This window comes from Dendrobium catenatum, unplaced genomic scaffold (assembly GCF_001605985.2).
Source record: "Dendrobium catenatum unplaced genomic scaffold, ASM160598v2 fragScaff_scaffold_1165, whole genome shotgun sequence".
NCBI classification, from domain to species: Eukaryota; Viridiplantae; Streptophyta; class Magnoliopsida; order Asparagales; family Orchidaceae; genus Dendrobium; species Dendrobium catenatum.
Window position 1 is genome coordinate 613,810 of NW_021319627.1, and position 25,206 is coordinate 639,015.

A 25,206-nucleotide genomic window follows, 5' to 3' on the forward strand; every position below is an offset into this window, starting at 1 on the left:
TCTTCTAGAAATTTATCAGGAATCTTCTATTGCACGTGTATTAAAAAAAAAGATAAAAAAGGGAAAGAAAAAAAAAGTTGTTTGTGTGCACTCATTTCATCCCCGTTGTCCACATGCAAAGGTATAATCTCTAAACTTAGATTTCCACTCTCTTCATTGGCGGTGAACTAGCAAACTCCCTACGCTCTCACGTAGCGTTATGGGGAGGGAAGCTAGTGCGACGCCTACGACAAGGTGAAAAATCGCCTAAAATCCTCCTGGCGTTTAGGGTACCAGAATTTGGACAGAATTTGGACAAATTGAAATTGGCCTCGAACTTATGAACTTTAGAACAAAATTGAATCATATGCAAGGGAGATCATGTTCAACTGAACTAAATGCAAGATAACTCAAACTTAAATAAACTATAAAGAAACTACACTTAACTTTGAACTCAAGTTGGACTTGATTTGCATATTAAGCATGAATTGAACATTTGAACTTGAACAAAGATTTGAATTGGATTGCGGAAGACTTGTACTTGAACATGAGCTAGGACTCAAGTTGAACTGAACTCGAACTGAAGTGAACTTGAATGTGGACCGAAGCTGACAAAAACAAGGGATGAACTTGAACTCAACTTGAACTCATATTGGACCTAATCGAACTACAAGATAAAAACATGAAAATGAGAATTAAATGAAATTGCAATCAAATTACAAATTGCTTTAAAAAATAGAGAACTTGTAAATATCGTCTGTTTGCAAGTGACAAGAAGAGTTTGAAGGACATGGTTCGACTTCAAAGCCATGATATAAAGACATGAGGAATGTGATGATTTGCTCACCATCATACGCAACATAGTAGGTCTATAAACAAAGAAAGAGGAATGTTAAGGATATAACTTCCTTTCAACCCATGATGGCCATTTTATAAATAAATATATAACATTCTATCTACAGGCAATCATGCTTGATGTAGTCCATTGGGAAGATAACAACTACTGAAATGCTATGGATTCAAAAAGGAGCATAAGTAAAACACATAAGAAATGGTGATAAATAAAAGCACCTATAAGCTATATAGCAAGAGCCGATGAATGTTGTAATGCTCATGTAGCTAACCATCATTCAACATCAAGCAAATATATTAGACCTCTACAAGCAAGGATAAAATATCTGCAATACATACGGGTTCTTATAAATACATATGTATGCACCACATTTCACTTGTGGATAGATGCAGAAAGACTTCTGTAAATGCAGTATCTTGTAGTCAATTTCAATCTGTGAATGAATACATCCACCTACAACAGTAACAGATGTATTGTAGGGACTAAAGACCACAACAAAATGCATTAAGAATGTGGCAAATTCAAGTTCATACAAGCTTCTTTAAGAGACATGCTATAAACATTAAGTGACATCTACGAGCAAATACATAAGGCTTTTATCAAATACGAGCTCCTATAATCTCGTAGAGTTGAGAAGGTTCAAAACATAAATATTTTCAAATGTCCTCAAACACCCCGATGATGACCGTGTTTAATACAAATCTCAACCAGAGGGGTTAATTCCAAGTATTCAAATTCTTTCTAAATGCCACCTAAATACTACAATATCAAAAATTCCAAAATCCTAAAAATATTTAAAATTGAAATCTAATCATAAACCACTTAAAGCAAAATTCATCCATCCTCCGTAATAGTTTATCGATGTGGATAAATTAAAATTTATTTTAGCTCACATAGAACTAAATGCCTAGTCGAAAATATCACTAGGATTTATTCTCAAATAATCTCCTGCCATTAAGGACGTGGTACGTGTCCTCTAACCAACAGTTTTGCCACTAAATGGCACAGTAAGATAAACGGTTATGACCTGAGGCCCTCTGAACTGAGTGGTTTTGCCGCCAAATGGCATCATAAAATATCAGTTATGGCTAGAGCCAATACGTTCCTTATTGTTATCAAAACATTAAGATATGAATCAATAGGATATGATCGATAGGGCACAAAGCCCTCTCTTAGCTAAGGTGGATTCAAATTTATCCTCTTAGACAAACATTCAATCCAGGTCTATAAGGTACCCTTGGACGAAGCAACCCATGGCTGCTGATAAGGATCCTTCGATCAGGTTGGGTTGACAACCTCCTCTGACTAAGTAGATCAAGGACCACGATGACCCGGGACGAAGAAACCATGGGATCTTGATCGGGACCATCATCTATTCCCCCGCCATCCGCTTTAAGTGCAAGGTGGTGAAAATTTTTATTTTAAATATCAAACCTATAAACTCTTCATTTCCCAACCATTTTGAAACTTTTTAAATACCTATGCCCATCCTCTTATTATATGCCAGATAACACGTATCTCTATGTATCTGATTGACGACTAGTCTTAATCGAAAGTTCACTCTCGTGATCGGGAGGGGTAATTAACTATAGAGGCTTGTGCCTATAGGAAACCAGAACACAGTTCATAAAGTCCTCACAAAATGAGGGCAAAATCTCTGGGTAGTGTCTTATCTACAAACCCATCTGCCTTCCAAAATTTACCCCGAAACTTATTTCATTAAAACTCCCTCGCCGAAGAAAAGCAACATAGCAAAAGTGTGGGTGGAGGTTGGGGCCGAATTTTTGGAGCCCACACCGGTGAATGTGGTCTGGTAAAGCTTCGGCGGTGGTCTGGCAAAACTCCGGCGGTGGTCAAGGAGAGCTTCTTCCTTCTCTTCTTTCTCTTCTTCCTTCTCTTCTCTTCCTCTCTTCTTGCTTGGGATCCCTTTTAAGAGAAATGAGAGGTCTATTTATATATTTTTGGAGTGGCATGGCTTATAAATAGTTGATAGATCAAGGGTAAATGGGGAGTGGTTGGATGGACATTTGATTGTCTTAGTGAAGCCAAAATTTAGTGATCTTAGGCTCGTTAGATTCGTCTCATCGAGCCACTCGATTTGATTATAAGCTTATTATGTTTGAAAATCATTTGGTAATCCAAATTGTGGTTTGAACTTTCCAACAATGCTTCGGGTCCTTGATTTGGCCTCATGTGTGCTCAGATTGGGTCGAATTTGGTGTCGTTAGGTTCGCATTTCTGATACACTTGGTTTGACTGTAAGTTTGCCAAAATTTGAGTTTAGATGCTCCTAATTTTAATTTCATAAGTTTCCAACTTGATTTTGCCTTGAGATTCGTGCCCGATCAAGAAAAATTTTTGACGATGTATTAGCTGCCCCCTATTTTAGGACTTCGAAGCTCCAAGAGTCCGAAAATATGCATTGTAGCATATGGAAAAATTTTTAGGTGATTTTAAATTCGAATATAGTCTGATCGTGGGCATAAAGGTCCTGAATCTCTTTAAAAGTGTCAAAATTAAGTCTGAAATGTGAAAAAATGGTTATGGGGACCCCAAAATTATCTTAATTGACATTTTCAGGCCCAAAATTGGGCCCGAAAATGGGTTGGGGCGGACTAACTGTCGGCAGGGATCCTTATCAGCAGCCATGGGTTGCTTCGTCCAAGGGTACCTTATAGACCTGGATTGAATGTTTGTCTAAAAGGATAAATTTGAATCCACCTTCCTCTCCTCTTGCTCCCTTCTTTCACTAGAGGCATTCCCCTGGCCCTGTATGGGTGGCATCCCTCTTCGAGGCCCAGGGCCCCTCTTTGCAAGAAGGAGTCTCCTCCATTTCTCCCTTCGGTGCTCTTACTATACATGAGGCTCTCCCATAACCTTGGATAATTGCCATCCATTGTCCAACTGTAGGGCCCCTCCCTATATAGGAGTAATGTTGGACGACCATCATCCTTCGAGAGATCCCGCAGTAAGGGGAAATCCTACTGTCTTTCCTGATAGTGGGCAGAGGCCTAACAAAGGAGCGAGGGAAGATGATTCGACATCCACCATCACGAGCGATTCTTTGATTGTTCTCTATAAGAAGTTTCATTTCCTGAATGACGTGGTGATGGTGGTTTCTAAGAAGTCTTATCGGGTTGACATTCCTCTTCCCTAGTACCTGAACATTTGTGAGACTAATTTGGGAGGAGGGTTGTGCTTTCTATCTCCTACTGAGCTTATCGAGATTTCAGTACAGTGTGGGATGACTCTATCCCAATTTTTGTACAAAGCCATGTTAGTGATGATAGGGCTGATTGCATTCTTTAAGGATTGAGGAGCCATTCTGACCCCTAAGTGCCTTTACTGGATGGGCCGATTTAGTAGTGATGCACAGGGGCGTGTTATGTTCAGAACCAAATGGTTGGACATGCATACCCGGGATCCTACAAAAAGTTAGGCCAGTGCATTTGTCTTTATGAATAATTATTTGGGCCTAATAGAAAAGTGGGGAAAGATGAGGGATCTTCCTGCCCCTCTACATGTTGGAGAAGAAGATATAATGAGGATCCTCAAGGTCCTTGACATCGAGCATCTTCTATGCGAGGTTCACTATTTGAATAAATACATAGAAGAAGAGTTCCTATTCAGGGTCGGGCTGTCAGTTCATGCTGGGAGGTCTGATGTAATGATGTTGAAACCAACTTTGAAGGTTCCCGAACTTCCTGCCACAGCTTCAAAGGTGGCTCCTAAAAGATAGGTGAGGGGTGAAGACCCCTACGCTTCATTGAAGAAGAAAAAGTTGGAGGGGTTGCGACAAGCAAGGTTCTAGCTATTTCTTCCCCAGCCAAGATTTGTATTCCTGAGGATGTTTTAAACCATCAGTGCATTGAATGTTGCAAAGTTGATGACTTGGTATGTAGCATTTTCCTGATACTTCTTCTCTCCTTTTCTTCTTGGAGACTTATAATGTATTTTTCTTCCTTATCTCAGTTGTCATGACATATGGAGCTTAAGGTTGAGCTTATTGAGGCTTTGAATGATTAGAATAATGAATTTGTGATGGTTAAATACCTTCAAGGGGAGTTTAAGCGGAAGTATGATCAGAAGGCTAAAGAGGTGAATGTGTTGGATGAGGAATTATTCGAGTGCATGTCTGAGCTGGCAAATATGATGTACTCGATTTCTCTTCAAAATCATCAGATAGATTGGCTTCATATCGACCTAGTGGAAGCATAATTGACGATCACCCAGCTTTTGAAGGATCAAAAAGCCTTTACAGAGAAGATAGCGATGCTTGAAGCTAAGAATAAGAGGTCCCAGGCTCTTATTACTGAGAAAGAGGCTGCTTTGACCAGCCTTGAATCTTCGAGAGTTATCGAAGATTTCAAGAAGTTTATAGCCTTCAAGAACATCATCCAGGATCATATTTAGGAGGCCCGTGTTCATATTTATGAAGTAGAGGTGAAGGCTTTATAGTAGCAATGCATTGATGAGATTCATCAAGGGCTTCTTGAAAGGAGTTCATCTAGTACAGCGAAAGACCGAAGTTAAGGTTGAGGGGATAACACCCAGCCAGGCCTCAGATGACTTTCCCATAGGTTCTAATGGCGATGAGATAGAGAGCGAGTTGCGGAAGGCCTTTGCCTTGGAGGTTGATGATGAGATTGCAGAGATAGAGTATATCTTTACTAGTTGTACTACTTTATCTTTCTTAGTACTTTTTTATTTGTATCAGATGTTTGTATTCATATACGATGTCTTCTTTGATTTTGTAGTGGATTGTTGATGCATTTATTAGTGAAAAATGTTTCAGTGTTTTCATTTCAGCTCAAGTGAATTTTATTTATGCTTGTTTAAGGTACTCGACCTGTCTGAGGCTTTTAGTAAATGCATTCCAACTTGTGTGAACGAGGTTAAGAGATGTATGACCTATTCGATGTTATATGTCAGAGCATCGCCTGATGACACTAACCTATGTGGAAGAGGTCGAGAGAATCCACCAAGGATGTTCGACCTATCTAAGGTTATTTATCATAGTTTTCTCGTTGACGTTAACCCGTGTGGAAGAGGTCGAGAGAATCCAATAAGGATGTATGACCTATCTGAGGTTATATTTCAGAGAATTACTCGATGACACTAACCTGTGTGGAAGAGATCGAGAGAATCCACCAAGGATGTGTGACCTATCTGAGGTTGTGTGTTAGAGCGTTGCTCAATTATACTAACATATAATAAAGAGGTCGAGAGAATCCACGAAGGATGTGTGACCTATCAGAGATTATTTTCCAGAGTTTTTTTTATAGAGTTTACCTGTGTGGAAGTGGTTGAGAGAAACCACCAAGAACTGATCATCTAGTGATTGAGATGAAATAAAGATTGCGTATTTCTAAAATCAAAGATTTGAAGATTTGAGCCAGTGTATGTGAAATTGCAATTTTGCTTGAAGAAGAAGATAATATAAATGAACATGTGAATAATGTTTTAGTATATTAAACAACATCACACTTCCCTGATATAACTCAGGGATATAAGAGCTACAAACGTTATTGATAACATAAGAGATAAACGATAATCAACATCAAAGACATACAACACTAAAAAACAAATAATACTTCTATCTTCTACTGATAGTATTTGCGTAGATTATCTATATTCCAGGTCCGAGGAAGCATCTCTCCCTTCACATTCTTCAATTTGAAAGTCCTAGGCTTCACCATAGATGCTACTAAGTATGGACCCTCCTAGAGGGGGGAGAGTTTATTGTATTGAGGTCCTTTTCTTGCTACCTCGATGCTATGCAGAATTAGCTCTCTAATCAATATATGCCATGGTTTCATTCTTCAATTGAGGTGACGGGCAACTCTCTGGTGATATGTAGCAACCTTGAGCATCGTCTCGTCTCTTTCTTTTGGAAGGAGATCTAGGCTATATCTAAGTTTTTCTTCGTTGCCGTTGAAGTCAAAAGTTTGAACTTTATGACTTGGGACTCCAATGTCAACAAGAATAATAGCTTCTGTGCCAAAGAAAAGATTGTATGGGGTTTCTCCTGTTGGAGTTCTTATCGTGGTATGATAGGCCCAAAGGACATTTAGGAGCTCGTCAGCCCATTTCCACCCCAACCTTCTCCAGCCATGTCTTCAATCCTTTCAAAATAATCCGATTAGTGAACTCCATTTGTCCATTAGTCTGAGGATGGGCTATAGCCATGTGTACTAGCTAAATGTGGAGATCTTTGCAAAATATGATAAAGACCCTTTCAGGGAACTGCGTTCCATTATCGATGATAACTTTTGCGGGAATGCCAAAATGATATATTATGTTCTTCTATAGGAATTGTTTAGTATTTGCTTTGATGATTTTTGCCAGAGGTTCTGCTTCTACCCATTTTGTGAAATAGTCTACAGCCAAGATGATGAACTTACTTTGACCCGTGGCTATAGGAAAGGGTCTTATTATGTCAATCCCCCATTGGGCGAAAGGCTAGGGACTCGTATTTCGCTGCGTTGTTCGTTGCAGAGAACTTGAATGGGAGTCCGTATTTAAGAGTAACTTATTATGGAGAGATTAATAGAATTTCTGCTCTGGCTCCAGAACCTCCAGAGGCTCCATCAACATATAACGTCCAGCACGGGGGATTGGGAGAAGCACTCAGTTGATCGTCAGATATCGAGATGGTGCATTCAACCACAAAATCTGTAAGTGCTTGAGATTTGATATCAGGTCTAGGCAGGTAGTGAATTTCATTTTCTCTTAATTCTATAGATCACTTGATGAGTCTACCATAGGCTTCTTGCTTTTATAGGATATTTCTTAACGACAAGTTTGTGTAGACGCTGATTGTATCTGCTTGAAAATAAGGGCGTAGCTTTATGGCGGAGTACACTAACGCCAAAGTGGTATTATCTACTGAGGGATAACATCCTTCCATTTCAAATAACATCTTACTAACATAATATATAGGATATTGTATAGCATTCTCCTCTTGGACCAAGAATTAACTAAATGCCCTGGTGGAAAAAAAGTTCAAATATAATCTTTCTCCTTGAACTAGTTTTGAGAGTAGCGGAGGTGAGGCTAAATAGGTTTGAAGCTACTTTAAGGCCTCCTAGCATTCATTAGTCCATTGAATTCCTGACCTATGAACACCCATAAGGATTTTGAAGAATGGTAGATATCTATCTCTTGAGCGAGCTATGAAGTGAGAGAGTGCTGCAATTTTTTCATTTAATCTCTAGACTTTTTTGGTGTTTTTTAGAGGCAGCATGTCCCTTAGAGCCTTGATCTTCTCAGGATTGGCCTCAATCCCTCGGTGGGTAACTATGAAACCGAAAAATTTTCTTGAGGCCACTCCAAATATACATTTGCAGGGGTTGAGGCACATGTTGTAAGATCGAAGGAGACAAAAATACTGTTCCAAATTAGAAATATGCTGAGAATTTTTAAGTCTTTTTACTAGCATATCGTCTATATAAACCTCCATTATATGCCCTATAAGGACCTTAAACATCTTATTCATGAGGCACTAATATGTGGCTCCTATATTCTTCAGTCTAAAGAGCATAACCTAGTAGCAGTACAATCCTCTTTATGTTTAAAAAGTTGTTGCCTCCACGTATGCGGGATTCATTCTTATTTAATTGTAGCTTAAGTAGGTATCCATGAAACTCAACATTTGATGTCCATATGTGGCACCAACAAGTTGGTCCATATGAGGGAGAGAAAAGTTATCTTTTGGACAAGCTTTATTGAGGTCTATGTAATTTACACACATCTTCCAAGCTCCATTAGTCTTCTTGACCATAATCACATTCGCCAGCCAGGTGGGATAGTGCGCTTCTCGTACTTTATTGAGGTCTATATAATTTACACACATCTTCCAAGCTCCATTAGTCTTCTTGACTATAATCACTTTCGCCAGCCAGGTGGGATAGTGCGCTTCTCATATGAATCCAGCCTCTAGGAGGTTATCAACTTCTTTTTCGATTACTTGCTGGCATTTTGGTGCAAAACTTTGCTTCTTCTGAATAACCAGCTTTCACATTGGGTTTACTTTAAGGGAGTGTGATTACTTCAGGGTTGATTCCAAGCATGTCTGCTGGGCTCCAAGCAAAGACTTCTTGATTTCTTCATAGAAACTCTACATACTTTATCTTTTCTTCCTCTAAGAGTAACGATCCGATCTGTAATGTCCTTGAAGAATGTTCATCGGATAGGGAGATACAAGCAAGATCCTCAATGGGGGAGGCCTTCTAATGAATGTCCTCGTTTTACATATCAAAGTTTTTGATACGCAAGGTAATTGATGGGTGTGGTTGAGCCTATCAAAGATAGCAGGATTGTGCTTCTTGTTGATCTCCTTGTACTATACTAATCCCTGATGGGGTGAGAAATTTCATTTTGAAATGTGGGATCGAGGCAATGATCCTGAAGATTAACTATAATGGCCTTCCAAAGATAGCATTGTATGTTGACTCTGACTTCACGATAATAAACTGGATGGAGTGTGTGGCCTAACGGGGGAATTCTCCCAGCACAATGGGAAGGCTTATCATACCTTCCACTGGTATAGGTCGATTGTCAAATCTATATAGCATACTTGCAACGGGTTGGAGCTTCTCTCGAGCAAGGCCCATGCTGAGAAAAGTGGAGTAGAATAAGACATCTACGGAGCTCCCATTATCAATCAAGATCTTTTTGACTTTATAGTACGGGTCGCCAATCCCTGCACTTATTACAATTGGATTTTGATGATGGGTCTTTATTCCCTCTAAGTCAAGATCATCGAAGGCAATGGAGTGATCAACACGAGACTTCTTTGGCGTTGGATTTTTACTGGTAGATATCAGGACTTGACTTGGCATTATAGAACCCCTGGTAATAGTTCAAATTTCACCAACTATTTGTCCATTGTTTGATGACTGCCTTTATTATTGGTTCTGCCCCCAACCGGACCACCCTCATCTCGAGCTGGTGGATTCTGGATGAATTATCAGGGATTTCTTTATTATATTAGTCTCTCAATTTCTTCTTTGAGCTTTCAGTATGCTTCAGTAGTGTGCCCACGACTATGATGGAAGTGACAATATTGCTCCTGATTTTCAATATTAGGATTCAAAGGGTGTGGCCACTTCACGCTTTTCTGGTCTTGGATGGCCATCAATACATTTATTCGGGATACATTAAGTGGCGTGTACTCCTTTTCTTGGTGAGGCTCTCGTCGTGGCTATGAGGGCCGAGGTGAAAGATTGTAGTTACCTTGCTTCCTTCGCTGCGAGGATGGACTCTCTATTCCTGGTATATTTTTATGCTTCCCAGTTGTTTACTCAAATTTCTTCCTATAAGCATTAATGGCTTCATCGGCAGAGATTTAGGCCTCAACATGATGGATCAAATATGTATATGAATGGACCGTATCTTGCATGAGTTCTAAGTAGAAGGGGCCAGGACGAAGCCCTTCGATGAATCCACCTATTAGTAACTCGGAATCTACCCTTGGAATTTGCAGTGTCTTAGTAGACAATCTTTGAAAATATTCATTGAGGGACTCATTTTCATTCTGGTGAATTCCTAAGAGGTGGGAAGAGTCTCTAACCATCCTCCGATTGTCAACAAATTGTTTGACAAATATTTTGGCTAATTTGACAAACTTTGGAATGGATATGACAGGGAGGGAATAGAACCATGTTCGAGCTTGCCTTTTAAGGATAGCTGGGAAGACTTGACATAGGAGCACGTTAGAAGCTCGATGAATGTGCATTATGGCCCTATAGTGATCGATATGTTCATATGGGTCAGATGTACCATCATATGAGTCGATGCTCAGTAGTTTGAATATTGTCGGAATGGGATGTTGAAGGATGACTTCAGTTAAAGGTGATGACTTATAGAAATTCAATTATCAAAGAGACTATCTTATATCTCATGTGGGGAACTCCTCTTTGACTATTCTTTGTAATTCATACCGAAGGGCATTACAAGGGAGTTCAATGACGTGCTGTTAGGCTGTCCTCGGGGACGTCTGAAGGAATGTGATGCTGGCGGCTTACGCACGAAGAATGGATAGAGCTTGTCGTGTCAGCAAGCTCTTTCTTTGGATGTGTTGGAGAGCGCATTCTTGGAGATGGAAGGGTAACGTTGACATGAAGAACATCTTCGAATCCTGATGAATCTCGAGGGAGAAGAATATCTTCTTGGGTTGCAAGTGCCGGCCCTCGAGTCTCTTATAATAGTTGAAGGATCTCGTTCTGAGATCCTCTATCTTTTTGATATGATCTTCACGAGATGGTCCTGAAGTCCCTTCTTTGATAGAGTTTTGACCACCGAGGTAAAAAGCGATAGATGTCTGGTGTCCTTGATTCAGGGACTGATTTCAGGATTGATGTGAATTAGAGCGTGCGGCTCCCAAGATATGATCAATGCATCTGTTGGCCATTATAGTAGTGCTTAAAATATTGGGCTTGATGTTTTCCACAGATGGCGTCAAACTGTTGCGGGCAAGAATATACGCGGCGATAGAGTTATAATTTTACATCTTAGCATTACACAGATATCCAACTCACACACATAGAACACAAGATTTTTTATGTGGAAAACCCTTGAAAGGGGAAAATCCATGGGGCCTAGCCCTGTTGAAAAGATTTCACTAGAACTTGAGTTGGTTATAATGGGCTGACTCGCCACCGAGGGCGATCATATTAAAAATAATAATTATACGATACAAGTCCGGGTTTCAGGTGATGGTCCGATAGAACTTCGAGCTTCAGGTGGTGGTCTGGCAGAACTCTGAGCCTTAGGTGATGATCCGGTGAAGGTGAGGGCCTCTGGTAGAGGTCCGATAAATATGAGGGCCTCTGGCGGTGGTTCGACGAAGGTGTGGGCCTTTGGTGATGGTCCAGTGAAGGTGAGGGCCTCTAGAGGTGGTCCGGCAAAGGTGAGGGCCTCAGACGGTGGTATGGCGAAGGTGAGGGCCTCCAGTGGTGGTCCGGCGAAGGTGAGGGCCTCAGGTGGTGGTCCAACGAAGCTCCGACGGTGGTCAAACAAAATGTTGGCGGTGGTCGAGGAGGAGCTTCTTCCTTCTCTTCTCTTCTTCTCTTCTTGCTTGTGATCCTCTTTTAAGAGAAATGAGATGTATATTTATAGATTTCTAGAGTGGCATGACTCGTAAATAGGTGAGAGATCAAGGGTAAATGGGGAGTGGTTGGATGGATGGTCGATGTTGAATCCCTTGATCATGAATCGTTTGATGGACATTTGAATGACTTAGCGATGTTAGAATTCAGTGATCTTGGGCTCGTTAATTCATATCGTTGAGCCACAATTTGATTATAAACCTGTTATGTTTGGAAACCATTTGGTAATCCAAATTGTGGTTCTAACCTTCCAACAACGCTTCGGGTCCTTGATTTAGGCCCATTGGGGCTGGATTGGATCGAATTTGGTGTCTTTAGGTTCGTATTTCTGATACATTCAGTTCATTTTTAAGTTTGCTGAAATCGAAGTTTAGATGCTCCTAATTTAATTTTGGAAGTTTCCAACTTGATTTTTCCTTGAGATTCGTGCCCAATTAATATAATATTTTGATGATGTATCAATTGTTAAAATTAAATCAATATAATAAAATCAAATAGAGATATACACTTGCTATCCATATATGTTATATCAGCATTAAATCAATATCTCAATCACATGCTCAATAAATCTTGTATATCACATGCTCAGTATATCACATGTTTACTATCAATACAGTAAAATAATAGTATCAATTAGTATAAGTATTTATATCAGTAATAATTTAGTGGCAGGAGTAATAAAATAATGCGAGAACAATGAATTTGTGCAGTAATAATAATTCTATACAATAATAAAAATAATATCTCATGAACATGCATTTTAGTGGTCACACTAAACAAGAAGAAAACCTGACTATCACGATGTTTTTAGTGTTAGTATCAATATTAATAAACCGTTGGCTCAATAAATAGAGTCGTCACAATAATAATCTTGTTATAACTCTCAATCAATGTATCATGTGAATTAGAAGAGAATAACACTAAACCACTGTATTTAAAGGAAAGCTCGTCGGCCCACCATACTGTACATGTCAATAGTCTCCAACCAATGGGTCAACTAGTCTTTACTTATTTATTTCACACATGCATATTATTATCATAATACTATAACAGCAATAACAACCAACTATTACTCAAGTACGTATCTACATCCATTTTCAATGTATCGCAACAAATAATGCATAATTGAGCTTAATTAAGAAGATGCCAAAATGTTATAATGGTAGACAATAAATCATCCTATTAGGCAAAAATGCATATTTTCATAAAATTATCAAAATACCATGAATTATATAAAATAATATTTTTAGACTTTTATTATACTACACTATTAAGTTTTGCTAATACAATGTTATTCACATTTTTTTATAACGAGAAAAAAAAATTTGAGCTGAAAAATTTCAAAAACATAAAATATTTAAAATCTGAAATAGGGTAAAGGTTCCTTACGGTGAGACGAGCAATTTTCACGATAGGCTAGACAGACAAAAATCACGTCACGGCCTCCAAATCTAAGTTCCTTTTTTCTCTCTTACATTTTTCTCTAATATCCCTCTCAGACGTCTCTGTTGCCAAATTCTATCGAGGAAAAAGGATTTAAAAGCTTTTTTTTATTAGTAACATTAGATATTTTAGAATATAATAATATATAATTAATTTAATCAATTTATTTTAATAAAAAAATTAAATAAGTCATTTTAGAACTCAAATAACTATAAAAAATATCCATAAGATAAATCATAATATTAAAAAAATATTAGTAAAATTGATTTGCAAAATGGACACATGACGGTCTCGAAATCCTTACTTATACCGATAAGTACAAAATCCTTAAAAAATTTCATCGGTGTTTAAAATTATGAAAAAATTCATTTAAGTAAAGTACTACAATCAAAACACTATGACGAATACATGTTGTAATTTGGAGTTATAATGACTACAAAAAAATTAGTAAAGTCAAAATATGGATTATTATAATAAGGCCGCAAGAAAAGGAAAAAATAATTTCAAAATTAGATATCGGCCATAATAACATCTACTTGCTGTAAATGAGCAGCAAAAGCAGCCAAGATATCCCCAAAAGAGGCACGGATAATACCTCTCGCACCAGCCCTCAACAGGCCAACAGAACCATTAGTATTTAATTTAACATAAGGAGGTTTGGGCTTAATCCAATAAACAAAAGAATCAACCGTATTAGTGGTAATCATATCCAGATTAATACCAAATATCACCACCATCTCTCTACACCTAGTGAAAGTCTTAGTAGAAATAACATTGTTAGTATAAAGCTGTAAAACCTATCTTTTCACATTATTAATAATAAGGACCGCATCCATGTTAATATTCTCATGTTTAGCCTCATTTCTTGCTTTCCAAATATACTATAAAATAAGAATATGCAACAGGTTAAAAATGACCTTTAATAGAATGAAACCAACTATCTAACATCAAAATCAAGCTACTATGAATAGTCATAGAGTTCTTACCCGTAATGCTATTGAAATATAACCAAACCTTTTGAGCAACCAAACCATTAATAAAAATATGATCAATATCCTCCATATTCGATCAACATAAACACTTAGAAGCTAAAATAATACCTTTTTTTAAGCAGATTATCAACAGGTAGAAAGCCTTTAATGCATCTCCAAACAAAAGTAGAATAAGTAATAGAAAAAGTACCATGCCAAATAGCTGCAAACATAGTGGATTTATCAACATAAATACTAAAATTCTCTCAAAGATTGCGCAATTGAAATTTACCATTAGCAGAAGCAGAACATAAAATTTTATCAATGCAATTTAATTGTAAGGGAATATTCATGATAACATTTACTAAACAGTTAGGCAAGAACTCCTTCAATTTATCCAAGTTCCATCTATTATCCAAAACAAAAGAAGAAACTTTAGTAGACTTAATAGTATGTGTATTTAAGTAGGAATCAATCGAGAAATTACCCAACCAGTTATTCTGCCAAAAATAAACATCACCCTTACCCAACCCCTACTGAATAAATTTCTCAGCTTCCCATTTAATGTTTCAAAGCCTTTTCCAAGTCATAGAATCAGTATTTTTAAAGGAGCAAATAGTCGGGTGCAGATTATTACAGTATTTAACATTCATATAACGAGCCCATAAACTGTTGTTGGATCTAAAAGAAAACCACAATTTATGAAGAAAAAGCAATAGCAGTATCATTCAAGTTCTTACAGCCAAGACCCCCTTCATCTAAAACCCCACAATTTTTATGCCAAGCCGCCCAATGAATCACATTGGTATTAAATTTAGACCCCCAAAAAAATTTGTTAATCATTCTCTCAAGTCTAGTACAAATAGCAAAAGAAGGCATTAAAGTGTGGAACATATAGATAGGAATCGAATTAAGCACATACTTCACAAGAACCAAACGACCACCAAAAGAACGGAAGCTAGAAGTCCAACTAGCCAACTTTTTTTGGATAATAGTGAAAATATCTTCAAAAAGGAAATTCTTTTTTTTACTTTGTAAATCGGCCTTCCCAAATATTTTATCGGTAATTTCTTGGACTGGAAACCGCAAACCTTTTGAATAGCATGAATCCTATTCTGATTTATCGATTTACCAACAATAAAGTTGCTCTTGTCTTTGCTAAAAGCAAGCCCACTACAACCGTGAAATTTAGTAAGGAATTTCATTAAAACTTTAACATTCTTAATGACACCATTCGAAAATAAAATGAAATCATCAGCAAAACTCAGATGAGATATAGGAAAACCTCTTATAGTACAAAAATTAAGACTAATATTCTTAGCAAAAAGATCATCTAAACCTCTAGATAAATATTCCATAGCAATTATAAAAAGAGCAGGAGAAATAGTATCACCTTGACGGAGGCCTTTGGAAGAATTGAAATAACCGTGATTTCTACCATTTATAATAACTGAGAAGAAGCAATTCTCAACACTATTTTTGATCAGCAAAATGAAGTTTTGATTAAAACCAAACAAGGACAACACCTTATAAAGAAAATTCCAATCTAGATTATCATAAGCTTTAGTAATATCCAATTTAAAGATAATATTATCCCCAGTGATCTTAGTGTTAATATCATGAGTAAGTTCTTGAGCAAGTAAAACATTATCACTAATACTTCTCCCTTTAACAAAGCCAATTTGATTCAAAGAGATAATTATAGGTAAAATATTAGACAATCTATTATCAATGATTTTAGAATTCAGTTTATTAAAAAAGGTATACAGGCTAATAGGTCTAAAATTAGTACTAGCATTGGCCCCCTCTTTTTTTTTGGAATAAGAGCAATATTAGAAGAGGAGAAGAATTTAGGATAGGGGGTACCTCCAAAGAAATCTTTCACAGCATTAATAACATCCCCTTAACAATCTCCTAAGATTTTTGAAAGAACTTGGTAGTGAACCCATCCGGACCCACCGTAGCATCACCATTCATCTCCTTAAGAACATTAAGAATTTCAATCTCAATAGGTATTTGGTAAAGTATAAAATTATCATCATCATTAATAAGATTAGGAATAACTGCAGGATTAAAAATAGGAGTAATATCAGAATGACTGTTACATATTCACAAAGAAATCCACACCAGACTTACAGATTAACTCATCCGACTCAAGAAGAATGCCCTCATTGTTCACAATTTTATGAATTTTATTTTTGGTCTTGTTCTTATTAGCAATAGCATGAAAAAATTTGGTATTTCTATCTCCCTCCATAACAAATTTAGCATTGGATTTTTGCTTCCAATAGGCTTCTTCTTGAAATTGCAATTGACATAAGACATTTTTAGTAAGATTTAAATTCATAATGTTATCCTCATTCAGATTATCAAGATAAACACCCTCCAAATCAGAAACTTTAGTCTCAGCTTCAATAATATTCGAGAAAATATTTTTAAAAACATTTTTGTTCCAAAATCTCAGGCATTGTTTCAGTCTAGACAGTTTAGCCCACAGCCGCAACATACCAGTGATGTTGTTATCCGGGAAAACAGGAGCATTTCAATTAGTCTCAAGCACAGCTTTAAAGTTATCATGAAGTAACCGCATATTAAGAAATCTGAAAGCAAAGAAACCAGTCTGACTAATAACATTAATATTTAAGAAAATAGGAGCATGGTTAGAAAGAGTTCTACTTAAGTGTTCCACATTAGTAGCCGATAATTGAGCCATCCAATCATTATTAAACAGAAATCTATCCAAACGTTGCCAGAGATTAGCCCTACTCCAAGTAAAAGGACTACCAAAGAAACTAATATCATTAAGATTACAATCATTAATCATCGAATTAAAATCTTTCATAGCTCTAATGTTAGGCAGGCTACCTCCCCTTCTCTCACTAGCATTAAAAATAATGTTAAAATCACCTCCCACACACCACGGGCCATTAATATTAGCAGAAAAGTTAATAAGTTGCTCCCACAGATTGATCCTATTAATTCTAGTACAAGCAGCATAAACAAGGAAGCAAAACAATTCACATTAAAAACATTAATATGATAATGAACAACTTGATGATAGTCAACAAAAATATTTAAAGAGATATTCTTATGCCACATAATTCATATTTTGTTAGAACAATTTGCAAAATGCATAGGAAAACCCAAAAACTTAGAAGTATCAACAATTTTTTTCGAAGTAATAAGCGGTTCAATTAAAACAAGAAGTTGAATATTGTAAATCCTACAAAGATTTTTAACTCTAATTTTGGAATCCCTACCACCAATGCCCCTAACATTCCACATTAGAGCTTTGATCATTGCAATCTTCTGAAGAAGTTTGAGCTCTGGTGGATCTCGGTGTAGCAGGACACATATTCTTATTTTGTTTACCTTTTTTCTTACCACCTTTAGTAACCACACCATATCAATTTTTTGACCATTCATAATAGGAGAAGAAAAAGAAGTACCTTGTTTAGTAAGAGAAGAGGCAACTAAATTTGAAGGAGGAATAAATTCTCCTTCCTCATAAGAATCAAAAGAAGCATCAGCACCATTACCCACCATCTTACCATTATCCTGTCTAAAGATCAAAGCATTCTCAATGGCCACGGAATTAGAATTAATAGGCATATCATCTAGCATATCATCAATCAAAATAAAAAGCTTAGGATCAGTAGAAGTTTCAACATTATTATCATATAGCATAAGATCTTTTTCAGAGTTTAAAACCAAAATAGACATATCTGGGACACCCACCAAATCATGGCCATATTCCTCAACATTTTCCACATTGTCTTTACCAATTTCCACATGATCATTTTGACTAGCAGGAGGAGGTTCTACCTGAATAACATTTTCTTCCTTATTATTATCCACGATTGGCACATAGATTTTGTTATTCTCGGCAGATCCAAGCCTCCAACTAGCTTGAACCGCAGGTTTCTTTAAATTCGGGTGAAGTTTAAAACAGTCAATTTGGGCATGTTTAATAACTTTACAGTGAGTACAAAAATCTGGAACTTTCTCAAATTCAGCTTTTTACAAATAGCCATAACCTTTGGAACCAACCCAAACTTCCTTTGGATGTTTTTTTTGAAATATTCACTTCCACAAGAACTCTAGCAACAGAAGGATGGGTCTGAGAGGCAGTAGCTTGATCCGTTTGGAGCAGCCTCTCGAAATTTATTGTTTAAGGAGGAAACAAAATGTAGTTGCACAAATGATACATCCAATATTATTATGATAGATTGGAATTATCTCATATAGCAAAACGTAAGAGGTGATCTCATAGCTTTGAAGGCAATAATGAGAGATAAGGTGACGAGATAGAAAATGTAAAGTAACTTGGTCTACTTTGTTACATGAGAAATTCCACCAAACTTGACTATGAAGATTCTTTTTAGCAAACATTGGTTGCGTCACCTAAAAAAAACTTCATAGTCGTACATATGACAAGCCCAGGTTACATTGATCTATGATGGCAAAATTACATGTCTAAGTATTGCATAGGAAGTGTCCAATCATCTTATTATTTAAACATTGAATAGGAGTGTCAAAATTGGGTCTGGTCAGGTTTTAGGTCAAACCCGGAATTAACCCGACCTGACCCATCAGATTTCCAACTTACAACCCGGACTCGACCCATCGGATTTCCAAGTTAACACAACCCGACAAGAAATAGTTATGAAGCGCATGGACTGCGTAAGGCGGAGGGCAGCTGGCGAAGTCGCACACGGATGGCACGCGAATGGAACTCTTGTCAAAGACCTAAAGCTCTCGTTGAATGGCGGAAGGTGGACGCCGAGGACCTTGGAGATCTCGTTGAATGGAGGACGGTGGAATGGACACTGAAGGTGGACGGCGGAAGGCGAAGACAGCTGACGAAGCCACACGTGGACGGCGGCGGGTAGACGACGTGACGTGAGAGACGACGCGAGGGAAGACAACTAACGCGACACAAGTTCAAAAGGGTCAATTCCGATGGAAAACGACTCGACGCGATGCGACGCTATCTAACGTGAGTTCCTCCAGGCCAGAGGACTCAATGCGACGTGGGTCAGCCCGGGTCAATTCTGAGTTAGCGGGTTAATCCGGACCTAATCCATTTTTTTCAAACTAGTCAAATCATGGAACCCGAACCCAAACCATTTTCGAAATGGGTTGACTCTAACCCAAAACTTTTGGGTCGGGTTCGAGTTAGGTTTTCAGGTCGTGTCAAATATTAACACCCCTAGCATTGCACAAGTTTTTTGCTTTTAAAAAGGTTAACCAAGAGAGAGGTTATGCAATTTTGTTATCTTAATTTAAAATTAACCAATGATTAATTTTATCTCGCCTAAATATTGGGATAGAAGTTATTTGACATGCTAAGAGGCTAACGAAGATAAGTCTAAGCTAAGAATAATACAATATAAGAAACTTACGAAAAACATGCATTTTCTAAGATTATCAAAAGTAAGAAATCAATTGAAAATATTTTTAAATTACAAAACTAAGAAAGATCAGTTCATTGTGTTGAACACCAAAAAGATTACTAATATAGGCGGACCTAACATCTCGTTTAATTGTATATGGAATATCAATTATTATGAAGACTATCAAAATATCACTCTATCAGCACGCAATATCACTCTATCAGCACGCCCTTTGACACACAATAATAACATTAATTATATCACTATTTTTTTTTTTTATAATTTTTGTCTGCAGTTAAATATATCTTCAAGCGGAGAGCCAAACAGAATCACACTAGATGTCAAAGGGTTAAGTTTCATGAAGAACAATCTTCACGTGTTACAACTTTGATGCTGCTGCAAACTTTCCACATTACCTACTTTTACCCGACACCAATCCCCATTTCCCGAGTTAACCAAGCGCGATATATTGGGCTCTATTTCATTTTCTTATATATATGCGCATACATTGAAATATCTGGCTGGTTCCTTTCCCTCTCACTATCTCCATCCACCAAGGAGTGGCAGGGGCCAGGCAAAGAAGGCCCATCTCTCTCTCTCTCTCTCTCTCTCTCTCTCTCTCTCTCTCTCTCTCTCCACAAAACAAACGCATGTTCTCACAATAGAACGCTGCATTTAATGATAACATCTACATATACTACTATCTAACCCACAAAATGTTCCTAGCTGACCTAAACAAATCCAATATGTCTTCTCTTCTTCTTCTAATCCTCATCCTGTCCCTCACTACTCATGTTTGTGAAGGGCGGTACTTAAGCTTCAGCAGCATCAATGAACTCAATATACCAGCTCATCATCAAATCAAGGTAAGTTTAGCCTTCCAGTTAACTACCACATAGCTTTAGCAGCACCCCTTTTGCACCACTTTTGATGATTATTTATATTGTATGCTTCACATTTTAGGTTGTGGCCATGAAAATGAAAGACAATAAGGTTTTGGAAGCTTCGGAAATGAAGGATGATAAGGGAAAACAAGAAATGGTTTCAGGTTTAGTCTCCTCTTCTGTTAAGGCTTGTTCCCGCATTACTCACATCAAACACAAGGATCAGCATCCAGGGTTCAACGTAGATTATGTTGAACCAAAAACTCACCCTCCCTCTCATAACTGAAGCTGTTCACCTCGTCTCAAAACTCTCTCTCTCTCTCTCTCTCTCTCTCTCTCTCTCTCTCTCTCTCTCTGAAGAGTAACAGAAATTCCAGTTTTGGTACCATACGTCAATGTGAAATGTTGCAGTTTAGTTGTATTTCCTCAAAGTTTTGCAATCATGATATGGCGTTAATTACTTCTCTATAAATGAAATTATTGATAGTATTGGAATGTGCAGGAAGTACTAGTGAGACTCTCATTCCTTCATCTCATGCTGCATTACTACTAGAAGTTCAATTTAAGGTAAGCTTTGCATACCAAGCAATATACATCTTCTTCCTTCTGTTGGTCGTCCGAGTGAAGGGTGTGTTAGTAGAAAAATTAATGCAAAAAATTGTTAATGGAGAAATTAAAACATAATATTCATTAGGATGCATTAGAGTTGGAAAAGGGAGCATTAACAAGGTTGATATATAAGTAAAACTGGTAATAATTGTATGAAGATGCTACTGATCAAAGTTAGTTGATGTGTTGAGTGGTGCAGAAAGCAAAAATCGTGATGAACTTTGTTCTTATATATGTAGGCTGGATCAAGTAATAAAGATGGATTGTTTGTGAGGGAAGAATCTAAGCATAAAGAAGAAAAGGAAGAGTTTAACCACACTGGCGTGGAGACCGACATCGGGTTCATGGATTACCAGCAGCCACACCGAGGACCTTCAACCCACAACAAATAGAAAGCTATAAGGCCGTCTCTGCAACTTATACGTATTCCTGGAGGAAGAAAGTAACAGAGCTAATACATCATATATAATCTTTTTGTTTGTCTCACTCTCTTATAACAAATTAAGGCATGAACAAATGGATTAGATAAAAATGAAGAAATGGTCCTCATTCTACGTCGTTGTTGAAGAACGTGGTGGTTGTCGATCATAAATGAAGGAGACGGTTATCTGTTTGCTTTGAATGTTCATGTCTTCAATTAACTGCTCCATATTGCTCTGACCTTTCAGAGCTTCTTGTCCAGAGAATGTTCTAATATTTATCTTGTATAAGTGTTTCTGATTAAGATAAGAGAGACAAATTCGCCATTATTAGGGCTTTCCATTTTGGCTTTAAGTAGAAGATGGTTGCTCAACATGGCAATAAGAAAACTGTGACAGGCGATTAATTAATGATTTCAGACAATAATTAATCAACTTGTCATTGGTTGTCACATTATTTGTCTGCTAATTTAATGAAGCCTCAATCTAGTTTCATGCACCACCTGAATAATAATTGAATATTGCAGTATCGTTTAGACATACAACACATTAGATCATCTGTTACGAGGAGAACAAATTAATTGAATAAAGCTTGCTGTTTTGTGGGTCTTCAAATTTCAGGCAGGGAAACATGCCATCTTATGAATATATATATTATAAAAAATTGTTTCAAATTATAAAATTAATAAAAAAATTATATCAAACGAAGCCTACCAAGAAGCAAGCAGTTAAACAAACATGCGATAGCAATTAAAAATTTAAGCACCGAAAATGTTGCTATAAACAAATCTGTTTTAAGCTCTCTATTTAAAACAGCTGAAGTCAATTATATACAATATTAGTTGCAGAGTAATGATGAGAATTTTGTTTTTTTAAATTATTCCCAATATTATACATTTTCTTAAATCAAACAACAATTTTCATATAGTTCCATATTCTAGATTTAATTGTAAAAAAATATTTTTGATTCAAATAATTTCTAAGATTAAATAACATAATAGTAGGTAAATACTCTTGTTGCAGCAAAGTATAAAGCAAACTAATGAAAAAACTGCTCCAAACGAGCTTGTTTTTAGTAACAGTCAACACCGAAGGAAAGAAGAAGTTCACAAGTAACTGAATAGCATTTACACTGCCTGAGAGATTATTCTGTGGACACCGGACACAACTTATCGTTCAAAGATAAATCAGGTGCAGCCATGCCATCCAGCATCGAGCACTACCGAGCTCAGTACCGAGCCGCGGTACCGAGTAGGGGGTGACGTGGCACATTTTCATTAGGCTATGGACGACGTTCAGCATCCACACAGAATAATTCATCTAAATCAGGAGGAAACATATTTCATCAAAACATAAATTTATCATGATGTGACTTTACTTTTTAATTTTTATGAGATTGGTGAGTGTTGAAGCTAAGGAAATTTAAACAATACCTAATTTATATACATAAAATACATAGATAAGCTATGAGAGAAGGAAACACTCAAAAAATTCATAGTATCATGAAAGATTATAAAAAAATAAGATAATGAGTTTCTCATTAGTCGACATATTTGCTATGCATTAATGTGAAGCCCCTTGACTATGAGGCTCAGTTATATTGTTTTTCTGACAAATCAGACGGCTCATTCAAGTATAAATAAAATATCTTAAATGAATGAGCAGCCTTTATACGATAGAAGTTTGGTACAACAAAAAACAATCATTTGAATATATCACTTTCCTCAAAAACACAGCAAAAATTCTTGTCTCCCTTACTGTTATTGGGTTAACTTTACTTCGATCAGAGTAGGGGTGGATCTATATTAGGGGGCCCGGGGACATGGGCCCCCACTGCCCAATTAAAAAAAAATGTGTTTCTTAAAAAGCTTATAGAAATTTAAATATCTTAAATTTCTAATAGGAAACCTAATAAGTCGTAGATGCATCTTGTACCTAAAATGGCGGGGCCAATTAACAGTCAATAGATGTCCCTTGTCATCCGTCCATCAGCGTTATGCTCGCCATCATCTCTATCTCTCTCAGCACGTAGCACGATGTCGACTCAAATAAATATTTAAAATGCCTCTAGTCTAACGGGTGATTTTAAAATGCATTATTGTTATACAAGATAATTTCAAAATATAAAAATAAGCATGCTTTGATACATATGCATATAACACTTTAATCATTATAAAGTATATTAGACATTGAATTTTCATTCATGATATTTTTTAAATGTCGGCCATTAATAGGCGGCATAGGCCTACGTCCGTCCAGTTCGATCAACTGATAAGCTCTTCCTTGATACATCTTCTCGATGACGAAGGGGCCTTCCCAATTGTATAAAAATTTGTCATTGATTTTCGATGTGGGATGATTGACCTTCTCAGCACCATGATTAATTCCCCTTCTTGAAATGTCTGAGAACGCACCATTCGATCAAATGATTTTGTCATCCTCGCACGATAAATTTCCAAATTCTATTGAGCTTATAGTTTGACTTCATCGAGCGCGTCGAGTTATTCTATTCTCAATCGAGTGTTTTTCTCTTGAGTCATATCGTATTGGATAGCTACACTGAGTGATGGCAGCTTGATTTCAAGTGCCAATACAGCTTCAACCCTAAACACCAATAAGGAGTGACTTTGGTCGGCATCTTGTAAGTAGTACGATATGCCCATAGTGCATCTGTCATCTATGTGTGCCACTCTCTTTTGTTCTTGGTAAGGATCTTCTTCAATAATTTTACTAACATATCGTTAAAAACCTTCGCCAAACTATTGTGATGAGTATGGCCAATTGATCTTGTATCTCTTGACGAACTTGTAGATTTTAGAGCTCTTAAATATTGTGCCATTGTCTGAGATCACTCGGTGCGGTACACCAAATCTATAGACCACATTATGGGTGAAAAAGTTAATCACCAGCTCAGACGTGACTTCTTTGAAGGGACTTCAGTTTGATCTTGAAGATCAACTAGTTGGGGAGGTTGAGAATTAACCAGAGTTTTATCCTACTGATTTGAGCTTGGTATTCCTTCTTCATGTAGGAATTATAATAATGCTGGCTCGAAGACCCGACGATTGTGCACCATAATTATTATAGGTCATTCATCTTCTATATTTATTATTTTTTTAGTCAATTTGGCAAGGCAATCGGCTTTGCTATTTTGGGCTCGGGGAAATTGAGTTAATTTAACAACTAAAAATTACTTCATAAGTTCAAGAACTCTCCGATTATAAAAAGCAAACTCGAACTTGGTGATCTTGTAAACTCCTAGTACTTGATTTATAATAAGTTGAGAATCACTGAAGATTTGGAGATTCTAGATTCTGACATCGATTACAATTTCCAGTCTTGCTATTAAAGCTTTATATTCGACATCTTTATTGATATGAGTTTCAATCAAATAAAATGAAAATCTTATTATATCTCCTTTAAGTGCTATAAAAATGAGATCGATGCTAGCTCAAACTCTTGAAAATATTCGGAGGTCAGACAGGTTTTATTGAGGAAGCCCCTTCAAAATACATCTCCTAAAATTATAATTTCTCTTTTT

At 37.0% G+C, this 25,206-nt stretch overlaps 1 protein-coding gene across 1 annotated transcript; it reads left to right on the forward strand.

Moving 5' to 3' along the window:
* Window positions 1-20,493: 20,493 nt before the first annotated feature.
* Window positions 20,494-21,868, forward strand: LOC110111285. The gene is made up of 4 exons (XM_020843081.2): window positions 20,494-20,619; window positions 20,717-20,801; window positions 21,140-21,204; window positions 21,486-21,868. The coding sequence occupies exons 1-4, from the start codon at window positions 20,500-20,502 to the stop codon at window positions 21,636-21,638; spliced, it is 423 nt and encodes a 140-aa protein (XP_020698740.1). The 5' UTR covers window positions 20,494-20,499; the 3' UTR covers window positions 21,639-21,868.
* Window positions 21,869-25,206: the final 3,338 nt, after the last annotated feature.